The 27888-nt window shown below is 33.6% G+C and overlaps 3 protein-coding genes, 1 long non-coding RNA gene and 1 pseudogene across 4 annotated transcripts; 3 read left to right on the top strand and 2 right to left on the bottom strand.

The window, feature by feature from the left end:
• On the top strand, positions 9460 to 14514 carry LOC104759670 (annotated as a pseudogene).
• LOC104757749 (major pollen allergen Ole e 10-like) lies at positions 16940 to 17434 on the bottom strand. Its single transcript, XM_010480520.1, has one exon. It carries the CDS (start codon positions 17357 to 17359, stop codon positions 17012 to 17014), a length of 348 nt encoding a protein of 115 aa, XP_010478822.1. The 5' UTR covers positions 17360 to 17434; the 3' UTR covers positions 16940 to 17011.
• Positions 20660 to 21929, top strand: LOC104757748 (40S ribosomal protein S18-like). Its single transcript, XM_010480519.2, has 4 exons — positions 20660 to 20765; positions 20992 to 21152; positions 21345 to 21533; positions 21635 to 21929. Exons 1-4 carry the CDS (start codon positions 20763 to 20765, stop codon positions 21738 to 21740), a joined length of 459 nt encoding a protein of 152 aa, XP_010478821.1. The 5' UTR covers positions 20660 to 20762; the 3' UTR covers positions 21741 to 21929.
• LOC104757747 (UDP-galactose transporter 2-like) lies at positions 22425 to 24944 on the bottom strand. The gene is made up of 6 exons (XM_010480518.2): positions 24725 to 24944; positions 24185 to 24392; positions 23924 to 24108; positions 23627 to 23827; positions 23309 to 23470; positions 22425 to 22974 (listed from the first exon to the last, which is right to left on the bottom strand). The coding sequence occupies exons 2-6, from the start codon at positions 24312 to 24314 to the stop codon at positions 22645 to 22647; spliced, it is 1008 nt and encodes a 335-aa protein (XP_010478820.1). The 5' UTR covers positions 24315 to 24392; positions 24725 to 24944; the 3' UTR covers positions 22425 to 22644.
• Positions 26607 to 27885, top strand: LOC109130102. Its single transcript, XR_002036235.1, has 2 exons — positions 26607 to 27021; positions 27611 to 27885. It is a non-coding gene; the product is annotated as an uncharacterized LOC109130102 (long non-coding RNA).

The following is a 27888-nucleotide window of genomic DNA, read 5'->3' as shown; positions in this document are numbered from 1 at the left end:
AGAAATGAAAGAACAAGTTGTTAACGGTTTGGTGAACTCTGGGGTGGTTAACAAATATGAGGAAGACAAGAAGAAGTTTGAATGTGATATTATGGCTGCCAATGAAAGGGAAAAAATGTTTCGAAAATTCTTGGTTTTGTCTTGGATAGGGTTCATTGTTGTCATGGCCATGTGNATGTTTACATGCAATTAAGGCTGCCAAGTCAAGCGGATGACATATGTTTACCGTAGTCGAAGCTTACTATAGAAAAGATTATGTCTATGTGTCGTACGCGGATAACATCATGCCCAATGTCGAGCACGATCCAATTGGACCAGATATCCGATGTATACCTCCCATACCAAAGCGGAAGCCTGGTAGGTAAAAGAAGTCTTGTTGGCTAACATGGCTAGAACTGTCACGTAAAATGGGGACGAAGCCGAGGAAGTCTTATAAGCAATATGATTGTTCAAAGTGCAGGCAGCCTGGACATACTCGACCTCATTGTGTAAGTAACAATCCCACCTGATACATTTTTAGCGTTTTGTATATGATCGTCGGTTACACTAACGAGTATTTGTTCAGGTTGCTGAAGACTGTGAGTAGAAGTTAACTTCATCGTGAAGTCATCTGGAATTTCCGTAGCAATAATTTGTCTCTGTAATATTTTTAGGGATTATCCCACGTGTTCAAGTCGACATTATTAAAGACTAGTACTTAACTATCATTTACTCGTAAGACCATGTTATGATACTCCTCTTCTTAACCAAGCACCATCAGCTAGAGAATGATGAGTCAAATTTTGGGGTCAGTTTCTAATACAAATTCGCAAATACAAATTACTCGTCCAATCTGCAACTACTGTGGTAGATCGACGATACTTGTGAAATCATGGACAGATGCAAATCCGGGAAGAAATTTCTTCACATGCACTGTTCATGGGTTTTCCCATTGGTCAGATGCAGAACCATCACGTGGTTGGAAAAGGCGGAGCTTATTGGATGCGAGGGATCCGTCGGCAAAGAGAAGAAAATAAGGTACTTAAAGAATCTATAAGAGAAATGAAAGAACAAGTTGTTAACGGTTTGGTGAACTCTGGGGTGGTTAACAAATATGAGGAAGACAAGAAGAAGTTTGAATGTGATATTATGGCTGCCAATGAAAGGGAAAAAATGTTTCGAAAATTCTTGGTTTTGTCTTGGATAGGGTTCATTGTTGTCATGGCCATGTGTCTTGGAATGTGTATGAAGTAGGTTGCAGAAGAAGTCTTTTGGTTAACTTCAATCATATGTCTGCTAAGCTTTCGCTGTACGCTACTTATGTTTACTAAGCTTTTGTTGTACGCTACTTGTCTTTTTTTTTTAAGTTTTTTTTTGGCCACCTACACTCTTTCACCTGGTTTTAAGCTTATGTTGAAGTTATATATATGTAACGAGTGACAACCAAAAAATACCAATATCCCACATATAACTAGTAGACAACAAGAACAGTCATCCTTATACATTAGAATTTTAAAAGGAGGATCCCACAAAAAATATCAAGATACCGCCCATCATCAGAGTTTAATCAGTAGGAACCCACCCACAAAATAGAAAGATCACACAACAGAAACAAAACATCATCCTAATGAGTCATACATAATTAAAACAAGAGTTTAAGTCTTTCAAACAAAGTTTATAGTTAGTCCCGGATTGGGGGAGGATCATAGAGCCCAAAGTCGTCCATGTAGTTCTCCTCAATTGGTCCAAGGCATTCAATCTCTTGAAATAAGTCACAAGCCATCTTCTCCCTTATCCATGTGATGTTTGTGTCGCACAAAGTAGTAGGAAAGGTTATCCCAAGAGCATGACATTCTATGTACTTCAAAGTATACACACCACAGTCACCTGGCTTCATATTCGGAGGCACTCCCTTTATAACCCGCTCATCAGTGAACTTCTCGTACGTCCACATTTGCTTGTGGTCAGGGCTGGCTAACTCCCGCAGCACATAGGGAACCAACACGACAATAGGCTCGATGGCAGATGCAAGCTCTTTGTCGTTGGTGACACTCGGGATGCTATCCCAGATGACGATGTGTCTCATGGGAATCGAGATCCACAAAGCAACCCAGTGCGTCGACTTCACGTTTAAAGGCGCGTATAAGTCGTCTACTTCCAGACCCCATTGCTTGTTAGTGTGAGCATACGGTGGATACTCCCCTGCGTGGTAGCTGAAGGCACCGGCCGGCAACAGTTGTCCAGATTGATTATCATTTGCCTCAGAATTGACAAAGTCAAGGTACTTCGTTGTCCACAGATGAGTGAACATAGCGTATAGGAAAGCTACTCTAATCGTTTTAAACCTCTCAGGATGTTGTGCATGTTGATGTCTCAATAGATTCAACCCCGCATCCATGTGCTGGATAACCACATGGATTTAAAACAAAATTATATAATACTGAAGACTGACCCGAAGTTTTCTATTATACTTGAAGAAGAAGTTTTCTAGTAGACTTCCGAATCTCGTAGCCACACTGTTCTTGTCTGCAGTTCGTACCACCAAAGACAACATCGGGATTTCTATGGGACCTTGTTCTTGAACGTCCTGCGGGTGATGAATGGTTTGGAAACATATAAGTTACTAGAGTTTCGAAAAATAGAATTTTTGAAACATACCATAAAAGTTAGTAGACTTACGGATCTTTCTTTAAGAAATCAAGCAAAACCTTCTTCAACTCCTTGTCTGCTTTATCAAAAGGATTGTATGCTGACATAGCTGACTTATCACCCATGATAGTCTTGGTTGTGTTATCACCAACGAATGGAGAACGTTGACTTGACGCCAACCTCTTAACCCTTTCAGCCTTGCCATGTGCCGCTTCCTTCCTTGGTTCTTGTTTCTTGGCTCTAGCAGTCAAGTCAGCAGCTGTTGGGATTTCCATGCGAATAAACACAGGTGGGTCTGACTCAGTGTCAGATGATTCAGAGCTGACTACCTTTGGCACCTTTGTATCCGTACGAGTAACATATGGAGATGGTTTTAGGGTCTGAGATTGACTTGACTTGTTCTACAAATTCCGATTTAAAAGTTACATGATCATTTATGAAAACAAATAATATTAAATTCGCAGCATTTGTTTAAAAGCCTCGAATAAAACAAACAAAGACAACACGGATATAGAAGTCTACTTCACATAAGGAAGTCTACTTCACATAAGGAAGACAACACTTGTTATTATGTCTGCAAAGTTGACAACTTCTGGAAGTCTATTTTTTCTTCGCCTTGTACCTGGTATTGTGATTGTGAGGGATCATAGTAGGAAATTGCAAGTATTCAAAATTAACCATATCCGTTTTTTGAGTATCAGGCTCTTCATTTTTTCCAGTAGCTACCTGAGAGTCCTTCTGTTCCTTTGATAAAGGATCAGCCTCTTTCTTACCAGCTACATCTCCCTTCATTTTGGTAAGATCCGAAGCCAGGTTTTCAATCTTCTCATTCAACATGTTAAACCGCAAATCACAACTGTTGAAACCTTCCTTCATCTGATCGAGCAGAGCTGCTCCCCACATGCTGAGCTCATCTTTAATAGAATCCAAAATGTTGAAGTCCAAGTCAGTCGAAGAACCTGGATAGTGCCTCTTCCCACTTGGTTCACCAAATGAACCGGCTCTCTTATTCGATCCCTTTTTTTCAATCTTAACCTTCGGATTGTTGGATTCATGAATACCAACTGTCTCCCACAAACCTCACCCCCACTTCCATGGACCAAAATCCCCATTGAGTGCTCTCAAAATGTTATCAATCTTGTCATATGCTTCATCATCTTCCCAAACAGGGCTAATCATGCCACCAATGGTTTTGAAGTGTTTGAAGGAAGTCTACAATTTATATAAAACAGTATACTAGTTCAAATCTAACACAATAGTGGTTACCGACTCATCTAAGATCGTAGATAAACTATAGACAAATCACAGAGATGCGTACCTATTTTAGAATGCCCTCTTTGACATATTTTCTACCGCGAGAACCGTGGTAAGCAAGCAACGGTGTACTTGGATTGTTTGGCAACGGTTCCCCAATTACTTTGGCAAAATCAGGCATAGATTCTTACACCCATATCTGCAGAGGTTCGACAAATCCGTCTATGGTGTAACTCTGCTTGTTTAAGTCCTTCTCCTTCACAGACTGAATCAGGTTCTTGAAAGCAACTCTTCCCCAGGGATAATCAAGAAATGCATCTAAATCCATGACTAGCCTAGCCATATTTAGACGGGTGGGCGTTGATGGGTTTCTAGCTTCTATAAACCCAGCGTAGATGGCTAAATAACCCAACCTAACACGATCTTTTCTATCCCAATCGTTTGCGTTCTTACATGTTGCGACCAGTTGCTCAATACTCGGACCGCTGTCTAAACTGACTCCAAGCTTCTCCCAAAACTCTTCCATCTCGTCTGAAACCTCAGCCTGTGGCTGCTCTAACGACTCGACATCTTCACAGTTAAGTCCAATGATGGCTTCAAACTCATTCAAAGAAAATCGTAAAGGGTTAGATCCTACCAGACTCCAGATCTCGTACTTTTTGTTGCAGACTATCTGAAAGCTGAGCATATAGTGAACCATTCTGGAAGCCCATTCGAATTGAAGACGGTTCAACTGTAACAAGACACCCAGACGAGATTGATAAATCTCGTCCCATTCATCCGGCTCGAGAGCTTTGTACAGTTCATCAAACAGCTTTGTATCGTTACTGTAATAGCCGATGTTTTTACCCAGAAGCGGCTCCTCACCTTTCGTGTAAAACCTCTGAGGAAAATCTGGATTTTTCGCCTCCTCCATTCTGCAAGATAAGGTTAGGTTTGGCGGGAAATTAGAACACGAGAGATTGAGAAAGAAGAAGACTAATCTAATAAGTCTATAAGTCTATGCGTCCAACTGAAATAGAAGGCTACTATCGAATTGCAAAAGAAGTCAACCTTCAGTTTAATCGAAGAGGACAACGGCAGCAAAGACGACGCGGCGAAGATGAAGATGAAGCGGCTGGGTTGAAGAATACAGAGTTCGTCGAGATCTGGTACAAATAAGTTAAACAAAGTAAGTAAACTGACAATCCGAAAGATAGAGATTTAGATTTAACAAGAACAAATAAATAGAAAAATCAACCGTTAGTGATAAGCGGAAGAGAAGCGTGATAATTCCTTATGAGGAAGAATTAGAGATAACTATCCTATGTTATCTCGGTTTTTAAGTTGTATAAAATTACAATAATTATAATAATCCCGGTTTTATAAAACCAAAACCGTTTTGTTAGAAACAATACCAGAAAATTATAAAGAAATTATAAAGAAACCGATTAAAACTGGATCCCGCTTATCGGTAAATTAAATATATAAATATTACCGCCAACTAACGTCAAATCAATTTATACATTGTAATGATTATGTTGACGACTTTTTTGGCAGACTTCTCTACGGGAAACTGAACCGTCTGCAAATCCATCAAATCAAATTAATTTTTTGTACTATTATGATGAATACTTATCAAGTAGACTTCTTTCTGGAAAACTAAAACGTACTTTAAACTGCAAATCCATCAAATTTAATTAAGTGGGGGTTATTGGTTTAAGATTTGAATAGAGTTTTAAAGATTTTAAATGTTAGGTAGAATTTGTTGTTATTAGATTATGATTTTGTTAAACTCTGTTAAAGTTTAGTGTTATTAGTTTGTGATTTATAAAAAGTCATTTAAAATCTTAACAAATCTGAGTTATTGGATTCAGACTTTTATAAAGTCATTAAAAGTTTTGTGTTATTCAATTAAAACAAAAGAATCTAGAATTGTTAATGAGTTCAATTATTATGTTATTGGTTCATGATTTTAGACATTTTCTTTACAAAATAAAGTCATGGAAAGTATCATAAAAATACATGGATTGTTTGGAAGACTTTACAAGATTTTAGAAAACTAATCAACAAAACTCTCTAGCAATCTTTAACAATCTTTCACTTATTCATTTTTTATGATTTTGTTGAACTTTTCATAAATCTCAAACCAATACCACCCCCTAATTTTTGTACTATTATGTTGAAGACTTATCAAGTAGACTTCTTTCTGGGAAACTAAAACGTACTTTAAACCGCAAATCCATCAAATCTAATTAATCCCCTATATAATAAAATGGAAGTACACAACATTATTTTGTAGACTATATAATTTTAATAAGTTGGTTACAAATAGGTTATAGATTAAGTTTTATATTATTTGTATAGTCTGGATTTATTGTTTCCAAAAAACTTAAAGAGAATATTCTAAAAAATCATTTGATATCATCTAACTTACCCTATTAAGTTCCTTTATTAAATTGTTCATCAAATGAAATCTTTTGATCTAACTTAATATATTAATTTTTTAATTATTATTATACTTCACCTCTCATTTTTATATATGAATCTATTTTTTGAAACAAATAAATTATCATATTATTTATTATAATTAAAAAAATATTTTTATTTCCGAATATACCATAAGTTGAATTTTTAAAAACAAATATAGATGATTCAATCTATAAAATATTCAAGTTTTAATAATATTATTCTTTAAAAATAATATCTATTGAAATAAAAAATTTACTTTTTTGTTGAATTTTATAATTTTATATAATATAATAAAGTTTAAATAATTTATTTTGAATTTTTAAAAAAATATTGAAACTTGGTATAAAAGTTAAAAACTATAAACACACTAAATTGGTTTGTTGTAGCAATGTTAATAATATGTCACTATAATATGAAAGAATTTCAAAAAACTAAGTATATTAAAACAAAAAGTATAACAATATATTAAATTACTCATAATATAATAACTCGCTTTTTAAAAACCAAATTCACAAATTTATGTCTTATAATGACATTCAAGTTATGATGTAGAATATACATTGTTGAAATAACTTCATGTACATAAACTAATACAACATATTAAAAATTTATTTTAAAATAGAAAATATACAAAATTTTGTATAAAATAAAATTTAATCAGTGTTATAGCACGGATGCTTATCTAGAATCATTAACAATATAAAACTTACAAAATATGTCTTTTTTCAAGTCATCATATTTAGTATATAATTTTATTACATAATATTTTATCCAAAAAAACTTTTAAAAACAATCACATAAATTATATTTTATATTAAAATTACAAAATAAATAAAATGAATTTCAACCCGTGCTCTAGCACGGGTCTTAATCTAGTTTTGTACTATTATGCTAAAGACTTAGCAAGTAGACTTCTTTCTGGGAAACTAAAACATACTTTAAACTGCAAATCTATCTAATCAACCAAATTAATACATCGTTAACGACGATGAACAAGTTTCTATGGTACAGGAACAAAAGTTGCGTGTGAACATAGAATTCTACACTTATAAGTATGAAGTGATATAGAAACTATCTAAAAATTACCCAACCGTGAATGATAGAATTCTACACTTATATGATGAAGTGAAGTGATATAGAGAAAGTTTCAATTACCCAACCGTGAACAGTCTCCAATTCTACGTGGATGATTTATATTGACTGAAAGACTTTCAATCACCAATTCTCCGTCTTGAAGATGAACTACGTACTATTTTTTTTAAAGAGAAAAGAAATGATTTACTGATAACTTTTTTGGTTGCAGTTTTAAAATAATCAAAAGTCCCAGGGCTGGTTTATATATACGAGACGAAACGGTTACAATGAACAGTTACATAATTAATAACGCAAACCGTCGCGTCGTAAATCATTAACGAGTAGACTTCGTTGACTGACTTCTTAATGTAAACGGTTGAAGTCTACTAGATAAGTCAACTAATGAAGTCAACGATATCGTCCAAATATTACAGAAACTGAAGCAAGTTCACAAATTACAGACATAAATACGCCATTCAAACAAACGTCCACGATAAAGAGAGGTTCACAGATTTTAGAACTTAATTGAAAAATCTATGAAACAAAATAGATTAATACAACAATTAAGATTATACCAGCGATTAAGACATTCTCGACCATCCCGCATACACGACGAACTGAGAGACGTAATTCTTTCATCTGATCTTTCACCTTGTCTAGCTCCTGCTGAACCCATAGCATATCTTCATTTTCCTGGATGGCTGTAATAGAATCCTTTTGGTCAGCACCAATAACCTGCGGTGGATTTGGATGATTAGTTCCATTTGCCACGGTGAGAGGTTAGGATCGATGCCCTGCAGGGCCAGCTTGGAGTCCGTTGGAGCGGCTAGCAGTGAGGCTAGTGGGGTCCACGGGACGGGTTGTTACAATAAATGATGAGGATACAATCTGAATTTTTGAGAGCAACAATATCAGAATTTTTGAGAGAGAAATTGTGGAGAGAGAGAAAGCACATAAAAAACTAGGGTTCACCTACAGAGACAAGTATATATATGGTTAAATTATCCGGTTAGGTTAAAATCAAGGAATTGGTACGCATTTGGTTAGGTTCAGCTATCGGTTTGGTTAAATTGTTGGTGAAATTAAAATAATATAATATTAATAGTTGATGGCATTACAAAGTCAACCACCAATAGTCTACATAGAAGTCTACTTAAGCAAACCCTAAATCAAATAATTTTAACCTAATCAGCCTTTCCTCCCTTAATTTGACTAGTTTATATGTAAATTTATTTTATTTCAATGCAAGAAGTCTATGTGGTTATTATTTGGTCAACAGGTTTACCAAATTATTTTTTATAATTTTTTTAATTAAAATTTAAACTATAATTAAGGAGTAGACATATTTTTATGTCTTCCGTTTGACGTCAATTTGAAATCCACCATAAAGAAATCTATTGCAGACTTCCTCCGGGTTACATCTGTCATTTCGGCTTCTGTTTTTTGTTTGGTCGTAAGGGAGTCAACTGTAATTTCAGTACCCTTAGTGGTTATGTTTCTCAAATATCGAATATGGGGTCTACGTTTTCATTCAAGACCAAATAAAGGTCTACAAATAGCAATTGTCCCAAAAATAAGATCAAATCTCCACAAAATATTTAATTAACCATATATAGACACGAAAATCTCGAAAATTAATATTATTCACAACAACTTTTAAAAATAATCACTTTTAACTCGGGTCTTAAATTTCAACCCGGATCCAACTTTTTTTTTTGTCAACCCGGATCCAACTTTTATTCACAACAATTTTTAAAAACAATCACATAAATTATATTTTATATAAAAATTACAATATAAATAAAAAGAATTTCAATCCGTGCTCTAGCACGATTTCTAATCTAATCTAGTACAATATAATATTTGCCACCCGAAGATGCTTTTGGTTACATCGATTTTCTAAGAATTGGACTTGTGTGGTTATATTATATACAAATTAAACAACCTCGTATCTCTGGAGCGGCGTTTTCCTTAACAAGTTGATTTAATTAATTGTATTGCTCTATATGTAGAACCACTGACTTGAGGTAAATCAAGAGCTCGAAAGCAGATATGAATCTAAGCTCCAAGCTCAAGGATCTGGAGGAGTTGACGTCGAACGCGAAGCAAATACAAGATGATCTACCTTTGAAAAGATAAAGCTCTCTCTCTAGAAAAGTTTTCTCTCCCTTCTCTCTAAAAACAAAAACTTTTAGATCTACTTTGTTGCCTCTCTGGCTAGCCCTTCCGGCGCCGGAGAGGGCTTTATTCCTCTTTTTAGCTTTCTCTCTTCCTTCTGACATCGCCCTCCCCTGCGGTAAGGTGGTCCTCCGTCTTTGTCTGGTCACTCGGGTAGGTGGTTTCCGGAGAGTTTTTCCCGGCGCGTGAAACGAAGTCTCTTCTGGTGGTGGCTGCTGAGGAAGGTTTGGTGAAGATGCTTGAGGAAGGCATCAAATCCATGGCTCGATCTAGCGGATCTGGTTTGGAGTCTTCGTGTGTGGGTCTTCTTCTCCGGGGTGTTTGTTGGCTTCAGATGAGCAGTGAGGCTTCTCCTCATTCCAGTCGAGGCGGTGCTTTGCGGTAGGGTTTGGTGTCGTCTGTCAGGTAAGGAGGGCGGCGCCTAAATGTGGGCTTTGGATATACATGAGGAAGACATAGGTGGGTAGATCTCTTCTCTGGCAACAGAGGTGTGGTTTCTTCTCCCATCTGATGCGACTGTGGCTTTTTTGTGGCGGGTTGGGGAGCTTCTGATCAAGCTGCGGTGGTTCGCGGTGGAGTTTCCTTGGGTTCATCCACCCAATCAAAGCTGCGGCCTGCGACGGAAGTCAGTTGGGAGTCAGAAGGGTTGTGTTGCGCTGTCATGGTGGTTAACTGGGGAGTTTGGCAGCTTCTGGGCTCTCGTGGGTGTCCGGGATATGGAGGGTAGATTGAGCCACCACCGTCTGTATACCGCCACAATTCTTGTCTCCACCGGACCGGATTGAAGAGTTCTTACCTAAAGGAAGCGATGGTCGCCGGAGCTAGAAGGGGGTGTTAGATCTGAGTGAGCAGGTTGCTAGGAACGAGACTTCACTTCGCGGAGCCGGAGATCGGATGTTTGTACTGGTCGGAAGATTTGTAGCAGGTCAGGTGGCTTCGCCGGAGAGAAAACCTAACGGATCTTGGTTGCTTCCGTCAAGGGTTTCGAACTGGTGAAGCCGCCGCAACGCTGCCAATCTTGCAACCACCGGCGCTACTGTACAAGCATCTGTCTTCAGGTCAGTTCAGCAGGATCCGATCCCTCTTTCCAGCAAAGGCATTCGACGTCGTTTTCTTTATTTTGTATCTGTTGGACTCATGTTGTAATTCAAGGCCAAGCCCATTTTGTGAGATGACTCAGTTGAAAATTAATATTAATATAATTTATTTAAAAAAAAAAAAAAATACAAGATGATCTATTGGAAGCAGTGTTCAAGAAAGCGGTCTAGGCGGCCGCTTAGGCGCCGTCTAGCCGCTAGGCGCTCAGTAGACGTCTAGATGACCGCCTAAACCGCTTAAAATTACATTAATTTAATTTTAATATTTATTTTTGATTTTTAACTATATAGATTTAAATTATTAAGTTTTATATTTGTATACGTAATTATAAATGTTTATATGTTGTTAATATAACTTAAATAAATGTATTTTTGTTAATTTTGTTTATAATTTATAATTTTTTTTTATTTTTCTAACATATATTTGTACATAATTTTTTATATATAATATTTTATGTTGTAAACGCCTAAACCGCCTAAAACCCGTCTAGGCCCCGATTAGGCGTTCTAGGCGCTAGGCGCTGGGTCACCGCCCAGATACCGCTTAGCGCTTTCTTGAATACTGATTGGAAGAGACTCAGAGTTAACGCGAACACAGTGTATCTTGAACGCTTTCTCCATGGGAGCTCTGATAAAGAGCTTTTCAAGAAGAACGTACCAGTGGTCACCTATGAAGATATTAAGCCTTACATCGAACGTGTTGCGAATGGAGAACCCTCCGATGTGATTTCGGGCGAACCCATTACTCATTTCTTCTTGAGGTATACAAAAGAAATTATTTTATTATGGCCATTTAGTTTTAAAATGGATTTTAGATTATAGTTTTTGGTTTTTGAATTTTATAAAAATAAAAGACATAATAAGAATGTCATGTAAGACATTTTTATTAGGAAAAGTGAAAAACTTAAATAAGATAGTTTTTAGATTATCAGTGAAAATTATTAAAATCTTTTAAAAACTAGATTTTCTATTGTTTTTTTTAAAAAACATTTTTTACAAAATCTTGCAAGGATAAAAGAAAGAGATTTTCAAATAACAAAAACCAAAAAACATTACAAAAACTAGTAAGCATTCAATGGACAACTAGTTATTACGTTTAAAAGATTATCACCTTTGTGACCTTATTGGTGTGTCTAGGGCTGGGCAAAATAACCGATAACCAAATAACCGACCGAAACCGAACCGAAAAAAACTAAACCGAACCGAACCGAAATTCTTCAAATACCCGAATGGTTAGTAAAAATCTATATCCAAACTAACCGAAACCGAACCGAACCGAACCGACAATTAAATGGTTAACCGAAATATCCGAAAACCTAGAAGATATCAAATATTATATACTTAATATTATGCAAAACTATAAAATAAACTTAAAATATAAATTATTTCTAGATTCAAAACAATTAAATATTTTAAATAATCAATATATGTAAATGTTATTATTTTGAATTTACAAAGTTAAATACTATTTTGTAAAATTGAATCAATATTTTTCCCTTTTTTGTATTTTTGTTATTGTATATTTGGTTAATTTTGGTTATATTCGGTTAGTTTTGGTTATATTTGGTTTATTTGGTTAATGTTAATATAATTTATGTTAGTTATGGTTATTTATTTAAATAACCAAACCGAAACCGAACCGAAAGAAACCGAACCGAACCGAACCGAAATTTCAAAAATATCCAAATGGTTACTATATTACTATATCCAAAATAACCGAAACCGAATANTATCCGAAAACCTAGAAGATATCAAATATTATATACTTAATATTATGCAAAACTATAAAATAAACTTAAAATATAAATTATTTCTAGATTCAAAACAATTAAATATTTTAAATAATCAATATATGTAAATGTTATTATTTTGAATTTACAAAGTTAAATACTATTTTGTAAAATTGAATCAATATTTTTCCCTTTTTTGTATTTTTGTTATTGTATATTTGGTTAATTTTGGTTATATTCGGTTAGTTTTGGTTATATTTGGTTTATTTGGTTAATGTTAATATAATTTATGTTAGTTATGGTTATTTATTTAAATAACCAAACCGAAACCGAACCGAAAAAAACCGAACCGAACTAAACCGAAATTTCATAAATATCCAAATGGTTACTATATTACTATATCCAAAATAACCGAAACCGAATACAACCGAACCGAAACCGAATGGTTAACCGAATGCCCAGGCCTAGGTGTGTCATGTGTGTAGCTCTGGAACGACGGGAGGAAAACAAAAGATCTTCCCTGCGAACAATAAGTACTTCGAGAAGAGGACTTTCAGGGAAGAACTACGCTTGTCCATTTTATCAAAGTAACTAACTAGCACTACATACTGTATATTTCATTCTTTTTAAGTGTAATTTGTAGCTTTCATCACCAAGAATCCAATTCTTCATTTCTGGTTTGCAGGCATATCAATGGGATCGAGGAAGGAAAAGTGATGGCGTTTGTCAACGCTATGCCGTCATCCAGAACTCAATCTGGTCTACTAGTTGCTCCAGTGAGTACGTGCTTCATTATGAGTGATTATTTCAAGAACCGGTCACCCAAATGTTTTACCAGCCCTGACGAAGTCATATTATGTGTGGACAACAAACAAAGTACGTACTGTCATCTTCTTTGTGTTCTTGTCCAGAGAGAGGATGTTGTGAGTGTGTTTTCTCCTTATGCTTATCCGTTAGTTCAAGCAATCAAATTTCTTGAAACTCACTGGAAAGAATTGTGTAGTAATATCCGATATGGTCATCTTAGCGAGTGGATCACCGACCTTGGTTGCAGAGACTCCGTCTCTAACATCCTTAAAGGACCTAATCCCAAAACGGCTGATCTGATCGAACAAGAATGTAGTCAGTAAACATGGGAAGGTCTGATCACGCGGCTATGGCCCAACGTCAAATTTGTTCAAACCGTAATTACAGGACAGATGAGTCAATACATTCCAATATTAGAGTTCTACTCCAACAAAATGCCTCTCATCTCCATGACTTATGGGTCGTCTGAAACATTTCGTGGGATAAATGTGAATCCTCTATGCAAACCACAAGATCTATCATACACCTTTGTGCCCAACATGTCATACTTCGAGTTTCAAGATGCAAGAGACCATAATGAGATAGTTGATCTTGTGAATGTCAAGTTAGGGTGCGTCTATGTCATAGACTCTATGAGCCCTTGGTCACAAATCATTTCGGTGAGTTTTATATACATACATATATATTATATATCAGCTATATCTAATCAAAACTAGTTACTTTATTGTTACTAGACTTATACAGATATAGACTGGGAGATATTCTACAGGTGACAGGATTTTACAATAGCGCACCTCAATTCAGATTTGTATGTAGAAAAAATGTGGTTCTAAGCGTCCTTGTGGAGGCAACAACGGAAGAAGATCTTTTAAAGGCGTTGAATCAGGCGAGAACCGTTCTTGAGTCTTCTTGTTTAATACTGATGGGGTTCACTTGCTATTCTGATATCTCCACTAGCCCAGGTCTATGTTCTTTACTGGGAGCTTAAAGCCAAGAAATTAAATGGCATTGTTAAGCTTGATAACAAGGTAATGGTGGAATGTTGTTGTGTAGTGGAAGAATCACTTGACGTTATTTATAAAAAAATAAGGAGTGAGTTAGGTTCAATCGGGGCTCTAGAGATAAGAGTGGTGCAACAAGGAACGTTTAATTGTGTCATGGAACATTACGTCTCCAAGGGTGCTTCTTCAATTCAGTACAAGACACTTCTATGCATAAAGTCTCCTGAAGTTTTAGCAATTCTTGAAGAGAAAGTTCTTGCTCGGTTCTTCAGTGACAAACTCCCTCCTCTTTGATCACTAAAGTCAAGAAACAAAACCCTATGTATGTTAAGTCTTTTCTTTAGTTTGCTTAATTCTTTCGTGCATAATAAGAAGTGTCCATTGCTCTGAAATGTAGGAGCATGACCTTTAGTTTTCTTAGTTGTTTCCGTCACTGTAGGAACCAAAGAGTTCCAATCTCCACTATAAAAATAGAAAACCAAAATAATAAAAGGCATATTGAATTTTCCTCAAAATCAGAGGGTTCTCAGTATCTCTGCTTTGCTTTGATTGGGTTGACCTTTCATGAAGGGACGAAGTTATTGGTGAGATTGGTTTTATGGAAAATCGGTATATTCATATCCCAGCTAAGGGGGTAAATATTCCTTGATTTTATCTTTAATGGAGTGTAAAAATACTCTCTAGTTTGTGTATCAATATGTTACTTGAAGAGAATTTGTTTGAAGAGAATCTGTTAGAAATACCCTTTTGAGATATTTTTTTCAAAAATACTCGTTTTTTTGAACATTTTCATTTTTACTTCTTTTATACTCCTTCCATTTCATAATATAGGATGTTTAGAGAAATATTTTTGTTTCATAATATAGGATGTTTCCAACTTTCTATGCAACTTTTAGATTAATTTTATATTTTATAGTATGCAGTGTTATTTGTGATTGGTTAAACTTTTTAAAAGCAACTATTTCTTAATATGCATATTTTAACCAAAAAATCATATATTTTGAAACGGAGGGAGTATAATTCTAATATGTTAAATTAATTTTTAGAATGTTTTTTTAGGTTTGAGTTCCCTATTTTATATTTATGGTTTTGTTTTTAGAAGGTAGGATTTAGTATTTGGGATTTAAGATTTAGAATTTAGTCATTTTATATATTAAAAAGGGGTATTTTTGAAAATAGACACCATAAAAATATATTTTTGAAAAGTGACATAGAAAAAAATTATTTTTGAAAATCTCCCTACTTTTAAATCGGTTATTTTTTAAATAAACGATACAAGGACTCGCGAGTCATCTTGAGAACGAGTTATGCAACATTGTCTATGTTGCTATTGATTAAAAATTTAATCTTACTTTGATTTTATAAATTTAATTTTAGTTATTAGTTATTATTACCCATAAAATTATATTCATTTTTATCTGAAATTCTTTTTAGAATTACAAATATCTCATTTAAAAAAATAATTGTAAAACAAAATTTATTTATTTATTTTGTTTTGTTTTAAAAATCTTAATTATTAGTTAATGGCAAAATAGTCATTTTGTGCATTAATTAAGGTATTTCTCAAATACTTAAAATAATTTAGTGTAGACTTCAAATTACCTATAAAAATTAGGATACACTCCAACCCAAAAAAAAATTAGGATACACTATCAAAGTAATCCTATTATATTTCAACGAGCTTCAAAGCATAACGAATCACTTGATGACGGATTTTCTTGATATTCGCCTTGCGATCACTAATGAATTTCATGTCCACTACTACATGTCCCAAAGCATTCTAAATTTTGGAAAAAAAAATTAAATACTTGAGATCTAATAGAGAATATATCGACAAGGTTTCTTTGCTGAACATTTTTGTTGTGTGATTTTATTTGTCTTGAGACGCCATATTACCAGCGGAAGAAAGAAAGAAGTCTTTGAAGCACTGATGCTAGCTAGAGACGGAAAAAAGTACTAAGCCTTCCGGTCAGCCATAGAGAACAAGAATCAAGCGAAGAACATATCATTTTTTGCATACATAGTAGTATAGAAAAGAAGTCACAAGTCTTGAAGGAGATAAAGATGTGAATTAGTTTGAAACAAGGCATGAACATTAGTTGCAATCAATCGTGTCGCTTTAGTTCCGAAGATTATGAATCTGTTATCAGTAACTGAATTTCCCACTACATTATGCAGCTCTCTAATAAAATAATCCTCTCGAGCTATGCCAATTGAAATGAGCCAACTTCTTAATAACGATAACTAATTATGTGCCATCCTGACTCAACAACTGCACTTCCCTCTTCATTTCGTATCCAGAAAGGCTTTGAGAAAAAAGATAACGGGGTAAAATTAGAAAAGGCAATGGTATTTCATTAAGGGTAGCCAAATATTCTGAGGGTGAATTTGACGTCTCTTTAATATGTGTAATGAGTACATACAAATATATTGATATTACTTTTTATCATGCGGAATCAAATATATTACCTGTAAACCTTATACGTATCTTGTAATTATTTTCACAATCACATACATTATTAGACTTAAAATTCTAAATGAAAGCTTCAATTTGATATATTACTCATTAATATTTTATAAACTTGATAGTAAGGAAAAAAATTATATTGCCTATTCTTTTTGACTTTGTATGATTGTTTGTATATTGTAGAGATGGGGTGTACATAATACTGCAGAAATTATCGACTTTGAAAATATATTTTTTTGCAAAAACTCTAAGAAAAATTTAAAATCATGATTTTATTTATTCAGTTATTTATCATGCATATAAATTAGAGCCAATTTAATATTTTTAAGATCCATACACACAACTTCCATAACTAGGATCAGTAGCAGCAAATGTGCCCGTATTTTTAAAACTACAAGCCTCTGTGGTTCGACCGTGGCTCTGATAATAAGCATTCATCACATATGATGCATGATTTACAAGAGTATCGGGGACGAAGCAGGATCCCCCTGGTTTGATTGGCCTACAATCAACTCCTTGACTACATGCAAAATTAATATTATCTTGTAGCTGCGCATTCGTCGCAGTCAGAGTTGCTATACACCATGTTGTGGAACTCACCACATAGAGGTGGTTGATCATGATCAAAGATAGAAAGATGAAAAGGATTGTCAAAGGCGATGACATTTTCATAACTGTTTAAATGACAATTCGAATGATAGTTGACTAGTTTTTTTTTTCTTCTTCTTCTTGATATCTATGTGAGTGTATTTGTGTCCATATTTATAAGTATATATGTGTCTTTATATAGTATATATAACATAATGAAAAGTCAAAGATTTAAAACTATTTTTAGGTTAGAAATTTATATGTATAAATTAGAAATCTGACTTTAAGTATATATATGTCTTAAATAAATTTTAGTCACTAAATAAAGTCAAAGATTTTATGATATTCTAGGACTACATAAATATGTCTTTATAAATATAAATAAATCTCTATAATAATAAATATATCATTATAATTATAAATACAGAAACTATTGTTTCCATATTTAATTCACAGCATTAGCTCTGTATTTGTATCAGATTACTGAGAATAACATCATAATAATAATAATAATAATAATAATAATAATAATAATCAAAATTTATTATTATATATTGTGTATTTTATTAATAGGGACATTTTTAAGAATATACCAAATTATATAAGAAATTTGAAAATTACACTCAATGTTATAATTATTTGATAACTACACTTTTTCAAACAAAAAATGACAAAATTAGTGAGTTATGTATATTTTTAAAATTGTATTTAGTTTAAAATATATAGTGAAATAAATATTTTTAAAAATCAAATCAAATTTAAATAAATATTTAGAGCTGAAATTCATAATTATTTAAATTTACTAGTTTGTAATTTATAATTAACTATGTAACTAACTCAAACAAAGTTTAATCCTATATTTAATTTAATATTATCTAAAATTTTAACTAACATAAATCCAGAAAAAAAATTATAGCTAAATATTATAAATTATATTTTAGTTAATAGTTAATGTTATCAATAGTAAAGAAATTCATTATTATCTGAAATTCATTTTAAAATTACAAATATCTCATTTAAAAATAAATTATTTATTTATTTTGTTTTAAAATATATATTTAATTGTTATTTAAGAGCAAAAAGTCATTTTGTGTATTAATTAAGATATTATCCAATACTTGAATAATTTAGTGTAGATTTCAAATTACTTATAAAAGTTAGGACACACTATCAAATTAATCCATTAATATTTGGTTACATAAATTTCCGTGATAAAAACTTAAATATGAGAAATGAAAAAAATGTTAGCAAGCAAATGACATTTTGTGGACAAAAAAAAAAGATTCAGTTCATCGATTCTAAAGATTGGCTTTTGCAAAGAGAATGCTCGTCATTCATCAATCCATTTTTTTCATAAATTTTACATCGAATATCTATATTTTTTTTTTTTTTTTGATTTTACGAGTTATTGAATTCATCACTTTTGTATGCTTATGAGGATTATGGAGATAGATACAAACTAAACCTAAGAGATAATTCGATCTGTCTGAACGTCTTTAATAAGCCATTAATCTTTTTTTATACCCCTTAAGTGTAATTAAAAATAAGTGGCTTGATTAGATCATTTGGACTGCTTGTAAGCTTTGTAAAACTTTCTGTTATACGAAGATATCACCATGATTGTGATGTGCTGGTAAACCTCTAATTTTTTTATTGAATTAATCACATTTAAACATATGCTTCATGTTCAAAAGAAAAAAAATGACTTTATTGCGTCATTTCAATTGTACAAGAGATTAACGATCGACTCTCCCGCTATCACCTTTAAAAGCAGCGTTTGCAGTTATTGGAACCAATCAAAGAAATTGTTTTCTGTTGCTTTGAGTCACCCAGAATCGCTAACTCCAAAAACTCCTTCCGACTAGTGTTTACGTTTGCGAGTGTTAGTGGATGATTAAAAAAAGAAAAAAAAAACATAAATAACAAATCAAAAAATATATTATAACAAAACGATTAGTGTTTGAGAATTAATGTGAATATATTTATTTTCTATATATTTTTTAAAAATTTCATCTTGGTGTTTTTAATACATCTATATAAGAAAAACAATCTGAATAAATGCAAGTAACAATTGCGATTTTTCGTCGTACCTTTTTGTTAATTTTTTTTTTCTTTTTTGATAAAAATCATATGATTGCGTCTGTTCATTGTAGAGTTGTTGTGTTTTTTACCATAAAAGAAAATCATATGGTTGCTTCTGTTCATCGTAGAATTATGTCTTTTCACCATATCTTATTTACAACATTTCGTTATAATAGTTATGTTTATCTAAGTGTTTTATGTATATCTATATATATATATATATATTTTTTTTTTTTTCTCTTATTAGATAACTAACAAATCAATGAATCAATGTTCGTTGACACAAAATTTTCGTTTCATGCTGAATCTAAATAATATAAATTTTAAGATTCAATATCCAACATTATTCTATAATCTAACTAAAGATTTTATAAATGATTTTAGTAATATAGAAATTTAATCAACTTTATTTATATAACTTACAGTTGCGTTTATTTATCGTAACTTTCTTAAATGATGTGTTTTTAAAAAATTAAATATTTCATCTTTTATTTTTAGAAGTTGTGTATTTTTATCATAATTACTGGTTGATAAATTTTCATTCAAGATGAAATTTATTTTATTTTTAAAATTATTTTATCAAAAATTTGAATTTACTTATTATAATCGTTCGTTTGATATTCTCACTTAGAATCACTTTGTCATAATATTTGTTTATGAGTAATATAAATATCAATAACTGTTTGTATGCTTGTTACTCTTTACAATATTTTTTCATACAATATTTTCTACTTATAATACATACAAATTAAGTAGAATTACCTCGATATATGACTTTTCATTTTATAATTTTTAATTAGAGTTAAGTCTTTTTACTATATATTTTTAGTATAAGTTTTTATTTTGATGGTTGTGTTTTTTAAACTCACAGTTATATATATCTAATATTTATGAAGTTTTAGTCCTAATTATTATTTTTTTCGTTTGAGATAATTTTTACTTTTATTATTTACCATATATTTTCAAATATTTTTATAATATACTTGTTTTGAAATACTATTCCCCGCGATTGAGTCATAGTTTTTATAATTATAAATTATTAATTACCTTTATTTGGGTAATTTTTTTGTTTAACCACTATCACACTCACTCATCAACCGGTATAAATCTCTCCCAACCCCGTCGGTTTGGATCGGTTATTTGTTGTAAGACCCGTCGGTTTTATATCCAAGTACTATTTTTGAAAAGGCCTGCCGAAGTATTGAAGTTTCAATGGTCGTTTAAGGGTATAATGGTCTTTCAACATTCAGTAATTTCGATAGCCAAAAAACAAAAGAGCTATATAAACCGGAAAAAAAAAAACCCTAGCTTTGGCTGTTGAATCTATATACACTGGAGAGAGAAAGCTTGAAGACGGCGATAGAGCTTCATCTTTTCTCAGGCACCCTCTTCTCTTCAAATCAAAATGGTAATGATGCTTTACGCTTCCCGATTCTCTCGTCTTATTATCTTCCCCAACAACTATTGGCTCTCAGATTCGTTACTTTTGATTTCCTGTCGATTTTGATTTACACTCAAGTGTAGAAGTAGGATTTGTATTAATTTCATGATTAGAAGAACCAAATCGATCTTTTTATTGGGGATATTGTAAATTTGTTCTGATGAATTTGTGATTTTTTGTTACGTTTGTGTAGTCTCTGGTTGCAAATGAGGAGTTCCAGCACATTCTGCGTGTGCTCAACACTAACGTTGATGGAAAGCAGAAGATTATGTTTGCACTTACCTCTATCAAGGGTATTGGTAGGAGATTGGCCAACATTGTCTGCAAGAAAGCCGATGTCGACATGAACAAGAGGTAGTCACTGAATTGAAATTAGCACTTCTTTTTCCATAGACCAGATTAGTTTTATGTGGAACTATGATAATAACTGTAGAATAGAATAGCTAGTGTTGTTGAGATTATATTTGAGTATTCTTGTGTATCCCTATTTGCAATTCGGTGTTTTATGAGTGGATTGTTGTCTAATTTTTGATATCAACTCGTCAGGGCTGGTGAGTTATCTGCAGCTGAGATTGACAACCTCATGAACATTGTTGCAAACCCAAGACAGTTCAAGATTCCAGACTGGTTCTTGAACAGACAGAAAGACTACAAGGATGGCAAGTACTCTCAAGTTGTCTCCAACGCCCTTGACATGAAGCTCAGGGATGATCTTGAACGTCTCAAGAAAATCAGGTAAAACTCAATACTGATCCCATTCATTGTATACGTGAGACCATTTGCTTCTTTGATTTTATCTAAATTGGTGGGTTTCATGTTTTCTTCACAATGAGCAGAAACCACCGTGGTCTGAGACATTACTGGGGTCTCCGTGTCCGTGGACAACACACCAAGACAACTGGTCGCAGAGGAAAGACTGTTGGTGTGTCTAAGAAGCGTTAAGCCAATGTTGCTAGCTGCAGCTGGATTGGATCTTTGATAAAGACTGGTTTTAAGTTTTGTTATTCGTACAATTTTGCACGACTCAATATTGGGTCTTTTATAAGAGATCTTCACTACTATTTTATTACTATTTTGTTCCTGGATCTTTATGCCACTTCTCTAGTTACATGATGTTGGCCTATTTAAATGTTTTCTTTAGCAAAAATTTGATTTATCGCATTATTAAAAAAATTCAAGTATTACTGTGAAACATGGGAGTACTTGGATGGTTCTATCAGCCAAAACAAATGGATATTACTGTCGCGGTACTAAAGCGTATAACCTTGGAACAAAAGAGTCTGAAGAGATCGAATGCTACTAGATAATCCCTGTTATCCCATCTATTAGTGTTAGAACTAGCAATCCTTCCTGGTCTGGTAGCTTAAATTTTCTCAACATCCTCCCTTTCTTGGATCAAGTTTTGGTTTCATTCTCTTGCATTTTCAACTAGCAACTCTGAAACCTCTATATCTACATGCTGATATTCAGACAGATGAAATGTTTTTTTTCAGGACAATAATCTGAGGGTTTAGGTGGTTTGTCTGATAAGGATCAAAACAGACAAGAGTATTCTCCATTGTCCACCAATTTGGCATACATCAGAGCCTGCAGCATGTATGATAATCGGCAATAAACACCCCAAAATAATAAAATGAATGTCTGACTGCAATATGGAAAGCTGTGAGTTGATGTAACTTGATTTCCCCAAAAAGCATTACAAAAACCCCAATCGTCTCTGTATGAAAAAAATTCGCCTTTTTCGCACCCAACCAAAATTAACACAAGAATGATAAATTAAGCTAAAAAGAACAACTCAAAACAGAGACGTAACTATGTGGTGTTCCTGATAATTTACTACTTACTACTAGGCTTTGTCTTCGTTGTCGTCAGAATCCGAAGCAGCTCCAAGTTTCTGTTGACGGGTCGTTGGAAGAGAATAGCTTCGTCGCTCTTTGCCTCCAGGCTTCGAGGAGGCATTACCGTACCAGATCATACCAAGTACTGCAATTATCATTCCGACAACCACGTGCAAGTTTAGACCTTCTCTACCAAAGAAGAAGAATCCCATTATCAACACCAGGATTGTCTTCATGTGTCCCAGTACTTGGAATGATACCGCCGTGAATCTTCCGATGCAGATGAACTGGCTTAGGTTGGTTCCTATCGCTATTGTGCACGACAGGGTTATAAACAGCTGCAAAATTCAAGAACGTTAGGTTCGAATGAGTTATATCATGTAGGTAACAGCACAGTTTGGCCTTAAGCATAGAGAAACAGTTTGTTAGTTAACTAAGAAGCAGGCATTATAACAAGCTAGATTCGTATAGTATCTGCTCGACTCAGCATGCTGACTCTAAACAAGGTTGGTACCAAACAACGAAAACACAAGAATACTATCCCATTCAAACTGCACAAAATTTATAAGGCAGTGACATGGTGATGTGATTTTGCTCTTGTGAGAAGAGGAAAGTTAAATCTAATTCCAATGAGACTAAGGGATGGAACTTATTGAGGTTTTTGGTGCTTACCACGGAAACCAAGTTGTAATCGTACATGTCTACTCTTTTTTCTGTCAACCAATAATCAAGAAACGGGCCAACTACAAGCAATGTTGCGGCTTGGGCTGGAGCGGTATGTCCCAATAGGTTGAACGAGTTTAGTGAGTACTTGCGCTGAAGGTAATGTACATACTGCATCATGTAACACCAATATTTAGTTTTGTGTTAAACAAAGAAACGATAGATAGGAACAGATATGATAAATACTGATAACTATCGGATCGAGTATTAGAACAGAAAAATCCATATGTTATGTCATAAGAGCACGGATGCTTTAAGAACACTTACGTATTGTTGCAGAGCAGTACTCCACACAGCAACAACAGCGGCTACAAAGCCTTTAGTGTTTACACTGACATCAGTAACAGTACAAACACCAACACCAACAAGAACCAGTCCTATGCTAAGCTTTGTGTCTCTGGAGTAACGGATCTTATCGAATACCATTTCCAACAAGCAGGACACAGGAATCATACTGAGCTTAGCAATCTGACACACACGAAAAAACAGAACACAAGGAAATAAAGATTAGATGATTTTCTTTGCGCAATTGCATAAATACAGAGCTAAGATAGTATTGATCACCTGATAAAAACCGACAGAGTTCCACATAAGACTGACATTCATTCCAACAATCGAGAAATTCGCAAACAGAATAAATCTCAAAAGCTCCGTAAACGGAAGATGAGAAGGCTGAATGTAACCAAGACATCTTAAAACAATCGTCATCAGAGTTGTTGTAGCGAAATGTAAACCAGTTAAGGTTGTAGCTGCAGCGAGTTTTGCAACACAATAAGAATAGCTTCAGGCTTTAAAGAAAAGGCATAAGAGCAAAAGAGACCTTACCAAAGCTATAACCATAAGTCGCCATTAAAGCTTTATTAACAATGATGATGCCAACAGAAGTGACGACATTGAACATCCAAGCAGCAGCATCTACTGCTGCCTTCTTATCAGCTTTACTCACAGGAGCCATTTCTAACTGTATCTCTCTATCTCTGTTCCTCGATCAGTAGTTCTCTGTTTCTTCAATCTCCCATTCTCCAGAGACACACTTCACCACAGAGATATAATTTCCATAAGAAAACGGATCGAGAGTTATGAAGAAATTATAGAATCGATTTCGATAAAAGCGTAAAACAAAGAACTGGACTCAAACTCATTCAGTTCGATCGCGATCGCGATCGCCTAATCAACAGTAAATTTGAATGTAACACGATTCGATTTCAGATCGGATCCGGTGCCGGAGACTGGAATCGGAACAAACTTACCATAAGATCTCTAAGATCATATATCAATCTCCACAGTTTGAAATCGAATCTGAGGGGAGAGCAAACAGATTCAAGAGAGAAGAAGGAGAATACGAGAATACGGCGTGGAGTTTACCTAGAGAGGCAGGAGAGAAACGCAAGAAGAGAGCAAATCGGAAATGAATCGTGTGGAGGTGATCGGAGCACCGGCGCTGTCGACGGCGAGAGTGGTAGAAATCGGAGTGAGTCTGTAAGGTAATCTGAAAAAGGCAGTTGGGAAGCGTAGGGCTCGTGGAGAGCGAGAAGAGTAGTTGTAGTCAGCTCCAGCAAATTCGTTATCGTTATTTTGTTTTAATATTTTTTTTCCTATAATATATAATTTCCAAATACATTCAGACACATTCTATTCTTTATTTATTTTTGCCATCATCAATTCAACATTTCCTTTTCCGCCGTCAACAAATTTTATTCTTATATAGCACATCATCTTTTCTTTTTAATCAACTAAAATTTTATCGATCGGAGAGATAATTTCTAAATCCATATGGAATTGTAAATTTTAGAAATCAAAACAGATGGATTTTGAAATAACATGTTTTATCTTTGGATTTCAATCATTCTATTTTACACTATCAAATCCATTCAAATCCATATAAAACATAATGTGGATTTTGAAATCCAAAAACAAATCATTAAATGAATAACAGGGGATTTTAAAAAGTATTTGTAAATCATAGAACCAATAACACATGATTTTGATAAGTATTTTAAAATCAATGATTGAATAACACATGATTTTTGTTTGGATTTCTAAATCCATCAAAATCATACATCCAATAACCCCCCTAAAATAGAGTTTTTATTTCTTTCAGTGTATTATATTTTCATAAAAGCTTAGTTGTTTGCCAAAAAAAAAAAGTTGTTTTTGTGTTAATTTCACACCGAAGTAAAATACAAAACCCAAACAAGAAAAACTAAAGCTGATGGACAAAGTAAAAACTTCATTGAAGGAGTTTAGTAGAAAAATGAAAGACAATAAAAACACATAAAACAGAACAACTCATACGTAAAACGAAGGAGAACGAACTCATAAAATAAACACAAAAACAACTAAGCGTTTGTTCCTAATGTAGAGTTCCAGGAAAATATGACTTAGCCACAGATCCACATACATATATTCATTGATCATAAAAGCGAATCCCAATATCATTTTTTGGTGTGAAATAGGAGACAAAGTCCCCTATGCTTTATTAGAAAAAAAAAAAAAAAAAAANCTACATACGAACAGTACCTGGGATCACAGTCCCTTAGATATTCGTTAACAACACCGGACAATATCATCCGGGCAAACATCTAAAACAAAAAAACTAAGCAGTAAAGAAAAAACATAGTTAGTGAATTTCAATATCATAATTTTTATAATTTAATATATAAAAAATGAATCCAAATATGTAGTTTTTATATATTTAATATATAAAAGAATCTGAAATTCCTTAAAATACCACATTTTAAATGTCTTTCCAAAATATCATATTTTAAGTTTTTCTTTTTAAAAATACTACAAATTTTTTTTTTCAAAAATACCATAAACACAAAAAATTAAATTTGAAGTATGGAGAATTTGATTTTCTAGGTTTGGATTGATAATCTAGATTTAATGTATAGTTTTTAGAGAGTATATTTTGGTGTTTATGATTTAGGGTTTAGTTTTGAATATAAAAAGTTTACGTTAATTTTATGATATTTTTGGAAAAAATTAATGTTAGTAATATTTTTTAAAAGTAAAAACTAAAAATGGTGTTTTTGGAAAAAATCTTATTATAACGATATTTGGAAAAATTGCTCTCTTAAAATTTACAAATTAATTTTTAATAACAAATTCTGGGCATCCCCTTTTACACTTTCACTTAGGCCATCATTAACGGGGCATCAGATGAGGTGTTCTAAGCCGTTTTTAATATAAAAAAATTGGTTCGTGGTCTAAGTTCAATATTTTAGGTCTTGATGTAGAACAGTTTTAATCCCAGCTCTAGGAAACGTGTCAACACGTGAGTCGCTGATTTTTTCTTTTTGCAATTGAGAGATTTTTTCATTTCTCGAAGGAGATGGATTTGGAGAAGAGGAAAGCTGTGACCTTAGCTTCAATTCGTTCATCGGTGACTGATAAATCTCCCAAAGGTTATCTCGACGAACCCATCATACCTCTCCTCGACACCATCAACCACCACCCATCTTACTTCACTACAAGTTCATAGCTATACGATGTTCGATTCGAATGGAGGTTCCTTTGGGCAAAATTTTCATTTCTCCCCTTCTGTCCGAAATCGATTCTAGGTTTTCTTCTTTCTATGTTCCATCAACGCTCTGGGCAAAGCTTCTTCACTCTCCCTCTCAGACCAATCGTGATTTTGCATACTCCTCTCATAATCTCAGGTTAGTAATTCAATCTGTAGTCTTAAGAGGAATTAGGTGATGAGATTGTAGAATTAGTCGGAATCTAGAATCCAAATTCGAATGGTATTCGAATGTTTGTTCCAGACATGAAAAACCGCCAGGACCAAGAACTTGAGGGTTTGTGATTGGTGATATCACAAAATAATTAATAAAAAAGTGATTGAATCTTTCTCGAGGGTTTGTGATTTGGTCTGAGAGGTTTCAGTTCACATCAGCTGTGAAACTCAATTCCGATGCGACTTGTATCAATGTGTTACCTTTTAGAGATTTCAAAGGTTCGAGCAAGTACTTTGCTATTGGTGATTCTAGAGGAAGGGTTTATGTGTTCTTGAGAAATGGTGATGTTTTGATTGAGTTTTTCACCACGGTTGATTGCATAGCCTTTCTCTCTTGCTGCCATTAAAATGTTAGAAGCTTGGTGATTGCCTAAGAACTTGATCACTTCATGTAGATGTTAGTATGAATGGTAGCTAGATGTTCAACATTGTTGTTAGATGCCATTGGAATGTTAGAAGCTTGGTGATTGCGTATGAACTTGATCACTTCATGTTTTCAATGTCCCAAGTAGAGGTACGGTTACAGTGGGATTACCACCAGACTGGGTTGATGTATCTGAGGAGATTTCAGTTAACATTCAACGTGCAAGAACCAAAATGGCTGTGGGTGTGGATTCTTGGATCATTTGCAGCTTCCTTGGATCTCTGTTTTTTAAAGAGCTCTCTGTTTTTTAATTTGAAAGTTTTGTAGGTAAGTATTAATATTTTTTGTCCAAGGATCATTGAATTTGGTTTGTATCTTTGTTCACATTCAAGTTTTGGTCTATAGTTAATAATAAATTACATCTTT

This window comes from Camelina sativa, chromosome 17 (assembly GCF_000633955.1).
Source record: "Camelina sativa cultivar DH55 chromosome 17, Cs, whole genome shotgun sequence".
In the NCBI taxonomy this organism is placed as follows: Eukaryota; Viridiplantae; Streptophyta; class Magnoliopsida; order Brassicales; family Brassicaceae; genus Camelina; species Camelina sativa.
This window is presented reverse-complemented; position numbering and strand designations above follow the sequence as displayed.

What these genes read in the sequence shown, in the direction of transcription:
- LOC104757748 (XM_010480519.2), top strand. An exon ending in GATGTCGACATGAACAAGAG is followed by an intron (nt 21,153 to 21,344) that starts GTAGTCACTGAA and finishes TCAACTCGTCAG; the next exon opens with GGCTGGTGAGTTATCTGCAG. An exon ending in GAACGTCTCAAGAAAATCAG is followed by an intron (nt 21,534 to 21,634) that starts GTAAAACTCAAT and finishes CACAATGAGCAG; the next exon opens with AAACCACCGTGGTCTGAGAC.
- LOC104757747 (XM_010480518.2), bottom strand. Translation starts at nt 24,314, where the DNA reads ATGGCTCCTGTGAGTAAAGCTGATAAGAAGGCAGCAGTAGATGCTGCT. An exon ending in GACTTATGGTTATAGCTTTG is followed by an intron (nt 24,109 to 24,184) that starts GTAAGGTCTCTT and finishes AACTCGCTGCAG; the next exon opens with CTACAACCTTAACTGGTTTA. An exon ending in ATTACAACTTGGTTTCCGTG is followed by an intron (nt 22,975 to 23,308) that starts GTAAGCACCAAA and finishes TGAATTTTGCAG; the next exon opens with CTGTTTATAACCCTGTCGTG.
- LOC104757749 (XM_010480520.1), bottom strand. Translation starts at nt 17,359, where the DNA reads ATGAAAATGTCATCGCCTTTGACAATCCTTTTCATCTTTCTATCTTTG.